At 62.0% G+C, this 7882-nt stretch overlaps 1 protein-coding gene across 1 annotated transcript in view; it reads right to left on the bottom strand.

Moving 5' to 3' along the window:
* Window positions 1–271: 271 nt before the first annotated feature.
* LOC147527233 (carboxyl-terminal PDZ ligand of neuronal nitric oxide synthase protein-like) overlaps window positions 272–7882 on the bottom strand; it is a 33113-nt gene continuing 25502 nt past the window's right edge. Inside the window, exons 5-11 of the mRNA XM_086625255.1 lie at window positions 6404–6512; window positions 5876–6017; window positions 5296–5453; window positions 3585–3752; window positions 2557–2722; window positions 1532–1889; window positions 272–761 (exon numbers count right to left, since the gene is read on the bottom strand). Coding sequence (XP_086481381.1) covers window positions 272–761; window positions 1532–1889; window positions 2557–2722; window positions 3585–3752; window positions 5296–5453; window positions 5876–6017; window positions 6404–6512 — 1591 coding nt within the window. The remainder of the gene's footprint in view (window positions 762–1531; window positions 1890–2556; window positions 2723–3584; window positions 3753–5295; window positions 5454–5875; window positions 6018–6403; window positions 6513–7882) is intronic.

The following is a 7882-nucleotide window of genomic DNA, read 5'->3' as shown; positions in this document are numbered from 1 at the left end:
CCCTGCAGCACCCTGGTTTTTGTGAGTGGGGATGGGACAGGCAGCGCCAGGAGGCCGGGCAACGGGAAGGCAGTGTGAGCTGGTGCAGGCTGAGGGCAGGGGCTGGCCAGGTGGCATCCTGCGTGGCAGCCCTGCATGTGGTGGGGACAGCAAAGAGACCTGCCTCCCAGCCTGGGCACAGGGGACCCCAACCCCAGGGCGGGCTGGTGGAGCAGCATGGATGGAGCTGCTGGGACTGCTTGCCAGCCAGCTGCCACCTGCTCCAGTCCCACTAAGAGGGGACCCTGCTGGGCCCCACGGCCGTGTCCAGCTCCGGTTCAAGCAGCTCATCTTCGGAGAAGCTGATATGCAAGCAGGTGTCGTCCGCAGGGGAGAAGAGCAGCGTGCTGTCCATGGGGCTGGCCAGGGTGGCCAAGTCCTTGGCCAAGGCCTCGCTGGCTGCAGGGTCACGAGTGCTGGCCAGTGGGGACATCTGCCCGCTCTCCCCAGTCCTGTCCTTGCCCAGAGCACGCTGGCAGTTGCCGGCAGGGATGGGCTCCGTGCCGGAGGCAGCACTCCGTGCGGGAGTCCTTGCCTCAGGGTCCAAGAGGGTGAGCGAGCTGGCAGTGATGCTGGTGAGGCTGGAGATGCTGGGGCTGGGCAGGCTCATGTGGGCAGCGTTCTCAGGCTTCACCTCCACTTCCAGGCTCGGGGAGGTCTTGCTTGACCTTTTGCGTAGGATGGGCGGTGGCGGGTTGAGCTTGGGAATGGGCTGCTGCCGCCTGGCAAGTAAAACAGAGAGAGGAGGTGATGGGCAAGTATGAACCTGCATGGGGGGGTTGGGCTGGCTGCCCCAGGCTCTGCAAAACCGAGCTGCCTGGGTCACATCAGTGCAACCCATCGCCTGCAAACGTTGGAGCTGGGGCGAGGTGACGTGGCAATGACCATTTCTACAAGAAAGCTGGAGAGGGGCATGTGACAGGGCAAGGGGCAAAGGCTTTAAACTGAAAGAGGAGAGATTTCCATCAGATCTAAGGAAGAAATTTTTTACAATGAGGGTGGTGAGGCACTGGAACAGGTTGCCCAGAGAAGCTGGGGCTGCCCCATCCCTGGAAGTGTTCAAGGCCAGGTTGGATGAGGATTTGAGCAACCTGGTGTAGAGGAGGGTGTCCCTGCCCATGGCAGGGGGGTTGGAACTGGATGGTCTGTGAGGTCCCTTCCAACCCAAACCATTCTATGATTCTATGATCCTATTTCGCAGCAGGGGACAGGCGCAGGGCAGGCAGCGACCCCACGGGGGGACACGGGGGGTTTCTTACCCTGGCTTATTGCACCTGAGGCAGTGCCCAGCCTCTGGGCTGCCCATCCCTGCCCCTGGGTGCCCAGAACACAGCCCTCCCTCCCCAGCCCCTGCTGCAGGCTCTGCTGCCGCGAGTCCCCCGAAACGTTGCCTGTGCAGTGGGAGCCTCACCGGGGTAGCAGCGGGGAGCGGGAGGGTCTGCTCAGGGGGTTCCCACTCCAGCTGGTGGGAGATGGAGGTGGCACATCCTACCTGTCCTCGTCCCCTCTGTCCGTGTCATCCGCCTTCTGCCGGCTGCTCCCATTGAGCTGAGCCAACTCGCTGACCTCGGAGCCCTCCACGCGCCGGCTGAGCCCATCCTGCCCCTCCAGCACAGCCAGGCACTCGTCCCCCTCCTTGCTGCCGTAGCGGCGGCCGCCCCTCTCCAGGCCGATGAGGTTGAGGTAGGAGTCCCCAGGACCCAGGGCTGGCAGCGAGCCGGGGGCCACGGGGCTGCCCAGGATGCTGGCGGGGGTGGAGGTGGACGGCAGGTGGACGTCCAAGCTGTAGTGGTTCTTCAGATTCAGGGAGAGGGACTGAGCCAGGGACAGGTTTTGCAAGGAGCGGTCAACTGTGAGAGGGACAAGGGGTGCGTGAAGAGCAGGGGACTTCCAGCCCAACTGCTCCCTGGGCCTGCGAGGGGTGCAGAGATGCTCCAAAGGGATGATGCTGGGAGCTCCCCAGCTGGTCCCCATGACGGTGAGGGGTGCAGAGATGCTCCAAAACCTCCCAGAGCCTGCTGGGATAGTACTGGGAGTGCCCCAATTGCTCCTCATGACTGTGAGGGGTACAGAGATGCTCTGAAGCCCCCCAGAGTCTGCTGGGCTCATACTGAGAGCACCCCAACTGTTACCCAGGACCGCGAGGGGTGCAGAGATGCTTCAAAAGGATGATGCTGGGAGCATCCCAGCTGATTCCCATGATTGCAAGGGGTGCAGAGATGCTCTGAAATCTCCCAGAGCCTGCTGGGACGGTACTGGGAGTGCCCCAATTGCTCCTCGTGACCTCAAGAGGTGCAGAGATGCTCCAAAGGGGTGGTTCTGGGAGCACTCCAGCTGCTCCCCAGGACCATGAGGGATGAAGAGATGCTCTGAAACCCCCCCAGAGCCTGCTGGGATGGTGCTGGGAGCATCCCAGCTACTCCCTGGGACTGCGAGGGGTGCAGAGATAGCCCAGAGGGATGTTCCGGGAGCACCCCAACACCCAAACAGCCCTGGTGTGGGGGCCAATGCGCTCACCCGGTTGCCGGTGTTGCTCCCGGGCTTCCAGCACTGTCAGCTGCCGCACCAGCAGGGAGACGTGCTGCAGCAGGTCCCGGTTGGTCAGCAGGAGCTGCCGTACCCGGGCCTGCGCTTCGATCCGAGCCGCCGTTTCGGCTGCCAGTTGGTCCTTCAGCAGCTGCACCTGCGGGAAGGGGGCGATGCGGGACCGGGGCAGGACGATGCGGGGCGGAACGATGCCGGACGGGGCGATGCGGGACCGGGGCGATGCGGGGCGGGGCGAGACGATGCGGGACCGGGGTGATGCGGGACGGGGCGATGCGATGCGGGGCGATGCGGGGCGGGACGAGCAGCGCCGGGAGCCCCCGCGAGCGGCGGCGCCGCGGCCCTCGGGCGCCCCCTGCCGGCCCCGCCGCGGCGCCCCCAGAACGGTCCCTCCCGGTCGCTCCCGGAGCTGCGGGCGGGGGCGTGAGGGTGTATCCCGGGCCGGGCGGGACAGGACGGGGGGTTCGCTGCTCCCCTCCGGTAACATGAAAGAAGTTGGGGAGGTGCCCAGCGGCGGAGCACAGGGCTGTGATGCTGGTTTGGGGAAAGAGGCACAGGGGGGCAGGTTCCAAAAATGGGATGAAAGGGGCTCTGCGGGGACCCCCCGCCGTGATTCTGCTGGAGCGGCCTGGGCTTACGGTGCAGCCGGCTCCATGCCTGGGGGAGCTGAGCTACGCTGTGAGCAATGCTGCAAGCAATGCTGCAAGCAATCCTGCAAGCAATGCTGCGAGCAATGCTGCAAGCAATGCTGTGAGCAATGCTGCAAGCACGTTGCAAGCAATGCTGCAAGCAATGCTGTGAGCACACTGTGAGCAACGCTGCAAGAACACTGGGAGCAATGCTGTGAACAACGCTGTAAGTAATGCTGCAAGCACGCTGTGAGCAATGCTGCCAGCTCCCCATATCGCTCCCACCCAGCACAGGGTGCCTGCCCGTGCTGCCAGCCCAGGCTGGCCAGAGGCTGGAGCAGGGAAAGGGGAAGGGCTGGTGCCCCCATGTACCTGGGCCACGGCCACCTGCGTCTGCTGCTGCTGCTGGAGGAGCTGCTGCTGGAGCAGCTGGAGGCAGTGCTGGGATGCCAGCGGGGTGATGGAGGCCGAGGAGCAGGGGCTGCTTGGGCTGAGTAGCTGCTGGGAGCCGGCTGGGTGGAGGGAGCAGTTCTCAGCATCCTGGGCACAAAGAGATGGGCAGGGTGAGCGGAGCGACCAGCTCGGACTGCGATTTGGACCATGGTTCCCCACAGCACTGACCCTGGCATGGCAGAGGCCCTGCACACCTGGCACCAAGGGACTGTTGAGGGGGGCAGCCCCAGGCTTGGTGTCAGGTGCTGAATGTCTCCATGATCCCCAGGGCAGCATGTTTCGTCACTACTCCCACTCTGAGAGCTGGCAGGGCTGCACCATCTGTACCTGGCTGTAGCTCCAAACAGGGAGGTCAGATCCTCGGGGAGGATCTGGGGTTGGGGAGCAACCTGAATATCCCACCACCTTCCCCATGATGTGGCTGCCCAGGCTGAGCAGTTTCTTGCTGCCTGGAGCGTTTACCAGTGGCAGCGTGGTCCAGTGCCAGGGCCATCAGCAGATGACAAGACTGCAGGTGGGCAGCGCGGACGCTGCGGTGGAGCAGTCCCAGCCCTTGGAGATCCCCTGAGTGAGAAGGGCAGTGCCAACACTGACCGAATTCAGCGCAACCCCTGATGCAGCCAGGAGCCCCCTGCACCCTGGCACAGCTCTCAGAACCCAGGACCTGCCCGTTCAGCCCAGGGTGGGTGAACTTGCAGCCACTTCACATGCCCTGGGGACTGTGCGGTGGCCCTGCGCGTGGCTCACCTGGGCCCCCATAGCACCGGTGGTCTCAGCATGCAGCCCAGAGCCGGGCAGCATGTCCCCCTGGCAGGCTCCCACCCTGGCAGTCATTTTGGATGGTTCCCCTTGCAGGGTGCCCTGCCGGGCGCTGGCCCGCAGCCGCTGCCTTTCCTGCCCCAGCAGCCGGGAGGACAGGCACAGGAAAGCGCTGCCTTTCCAGCCACGGAAACGGAGCCCAGTGAGTGCGTTTCACTGCAGCTGTTTTCAGCCAGGCCCTGCAAGCGATACGATGGCGTGAGATGAAGCGATGCCATTCAGGCCGCTGGGAAGCGCTCATGGAGAAGCTTTGCAGAGCAGCTATTCATCACAGTGAAACCACTGCTCCTGCTGAATGTTCCCTGGGTGCCTGCGCTGCTGGGGTGGGCACTCTTGGAGGGTCTGGGGGGTGAGGGGAGCCGGCGGTCGCTGCCAGGGCAGTCGGACGAGTGACTGCTGCAGAGCAGCACTGGGGGCACCGAAACCCACCCTGCATGGAGGGGAATGGCTGCCTTGCCAGAGATGCCTCCTCTTAGTTTCTGCCCGTTACGTGGATGCTGCTGCGGAGGGGGTCCCTGCCAGCAGCCGTGGGCTCTCCTGGGTTGCATTTGAAGCCCACCCAACCATGCACCATGGCCCCACTCCCAGCTCCTGCCTCTGCCCCTGCCCCAGTGCTGGGACACAGCTTAGCTGTGGGTAAACTGGGAGCTGAAACCCCTGTCTTGCCACAGGGGCTGCGAGAGCAGGGAGCTGGAACGGAGGTCTGCATGAAAGCCCCTCCAAATCAAACCATGATACAGTGACCCCGAGCAGAGGGACCCCAGCAGCGGCAAAGTGCGTGGACCATCCCCCAGCCTGGTCACCCTGTTACCTGGCAGTTCTTATCCTTTGAGGCTTGCCCAGGTTTCAGCATGCCGAGGTCCCCCCTGGCAGCGGGCTCTCCGGGTCCCCTCTCGGACACACAGATGCCATCAGAGTCGATGCCAACCTCGTCCACATCCGTGATCTTGGAGCCCTTTATCTGGTGAACTTCAAACGAGATGGATAATTAAACCAAGCCCTCCCCGCCGCAGGATCGCAGCGAGGAGCCGGGGCCCCGGGCAGGGCTGGCAGCCAGGGTGGCAGCTCAGGGACAATGGCCAGGACTTGCTTCAAGGCTCAGGGTGCTGCAGAGGGGCAGGAGGAAGGGAGCAGGCCAGCCCAGGGGCTGGTGCCTGCAGCCCCTCAGCCTGCTGGGCAAGGGGGCTTCACCTTCGCCTTCCTGGAGCCCAGGATGGGTGGGCAGACAGGGCGGATTCCCTGTGTTCCTCATCCGAAGGGGCCCAAAGCTCTCGCTGCTACTAGAGCTGGCCCACAGAGGACAGACCACCTTGCAGTTCCCCACCCAAACCATCCCTGCTGGCGCTGCAGAGGCAGGGATCTGCCCGCGCCCCGCGGGAGCCGCGCGTCACCTTCCAGTGGCTGCTCCTCGGCCGACTTGTCGCTGGCGCCGTCCGCCTGCCCGTCGGCGTTGTGCAGGGCGTGCTGCAGGCTCAGCTTGTGGCACACCTCGAAGGCCTGCCCCACCGTCCGCACCACCCGCATCGCCTGGCTCTGCGGAGCGAACCCGCGCCGTCAGCCCCGCTGCCGATGGGAACACGGGGAGCCTTCCCCCCGCTTCCCGTCCTGGGGCTGCGCCACACTGCCACGTGCCAGGGGCTCCAGCACTCGCCCACCACTGGACTCAGCACACTACATCCACCCCTGTGCTCTTATCTCCGTGAGGGCTGGGGTGGATGGGCTGCCCAGGCTGGGCAGATGGGAACAGGCACCCGGCACGTTTTTTTCAGGAACATTCGGCACTGGCACTGCTTCGGTCTCTCCCCAGGGATCTGCACCCTCCGACCCGGCGGTTACTTTGGCTCCTGCCCGGGAAGGTGCGAGGTCCCTCGGAGACCTCTCGGCCGGGATGAGCCGGCCGTAGCCCCCGCAGCCCCTACCTTCTTCTTCGATTTGAAGACGTTGCACCTGAAGGAGTTGTTAGCGCCGTCCCTTGCGATGTAACTAAATATTTTCAGGTCTTGCGAGTCGTGAGACACGTAGAAGATCCTAGGTGGGGGAAAGACAAAGGGAATTCAATACCCAAGGAAGTCGCTGCCCCCCAGGCAACCTTGGAGGCTCCCATGTCCCCAGGACAGGCTGGCTCACTGCACCCAGGGCTGGGGAATCGATGCGGTGTGGGCACACGGCTCCTCCTGCGATTTTCGAGGCAGGAGGCGACGGATTTAGAGAGAACTTCTGGCTGGATGGAAAACGTTCTGGTTTATAAAAGCTTTATAAAAGATGCTGTGGGAAAGCTAAAAAATCTATAGTATTGGCAAGCGCGTCGCTATTTTTAGCCCCAGCAATTAATCCCTGCCCCTCCTGCAGTGTGGCACAACTGCCTGTACAGCAAACATCCCTCCTGCCTCGGAGCAGCCAGCCTGGGGACCCCAGCGGTCCGTTCTCGCCGCAGGTGGCCCAGCACAAAGGGCAGTGAGCTGGCATCGCCTGGCCGCCGCTCCCGGGGATGCTGTGCGTGCTCTGCCCCAGCTGACAGCATTTCTCTCTCTCCTCTTCAGGCTGACGCTTCCTCCTCCCTGTGCTGCAAAACCATTTTTAAAGACCTTTTTATACGTTTGATTTAATTAGGTAAAATGTGACAAGTGAGTTCAGCTCTGAATAGAGAAGAATCCAAAGGGATTCTTGAATTTTTTTTTAATTTTTGCTCTTTTCTATCATTGGAATTTTTTTTGTGTTGAACCGGCAATTGGAGTAATTATTGCCGATCCACCACATCATGTAATAATTGTTAAACAATGCCAGAAGTGAGAGGTAGGCACGGATAATTCATCAGCCCGTCCTCTGCTCCTTATCTCCTCACCGAGGGCTGACCCAGAAAACCGATGTTGGTGATCCCAGCCCTGGGGCTTTATGCTCCTGGTACAATTATTCACTTGGCAGATCCAACAGCCTGGTGTGACCTGTGCTCTTAGCTGTGTCTGTAGGCTACAAGGAAGCCATCCCTGATGGGCCCTGAGGCATCTGGGTGGGGGTTGTGGTCTCCAAAACACTTTGAGATCCCATGGCAGGTCCTATGGAAAGTCAACGCTATCTTACCGTGTGCTGCACGGGTTAACCCCCTGTAAGCACTTACGCCTTAGCGTAAGGCCCTTCTTCAGAAGCACAGGGCACCCAGCAAGCCATGCTCTGATGGAAAACCGTGGGAAGCCTGTTCAGAGTCAGAATCAGAGAGTAATGCAGGCTGAAGGCATCTCTGGGGGTCACCCAGCCTAACCTCTGTTCCAAGCAGAGCCAGCTTCAAAGCTAGATCAGTCCATCTCACTCTCAAAAATGTATGAAAAGGATTCCCCATCAGCGGTGATTCTGTAACCTCGTTAATTTTTCACAGTCCTTTGGAAAGCCAGCCTTGGCAGAGG

This window comes from Tauraco erythrolophus, chromosome 22 (genome assembly GCF_009769465.1).
Source record: "Tauraco erythrolophus isolate bTauEry1 chromosome 22, bTauEry1.pri, whole genome shotgun sequence".
NCBI classification, from domain to species: Eukaryota; Metazoa; Chordata; class Aves; order Musophagiformes; family Musophagidae; genus Tauraco; species Tauraco erythrolophus.
The sequence above is the reverse complement of the archived record's forward strand: the minus strand, read 5'-3'. Positions and strand labels throughout refer to the sequence as shown.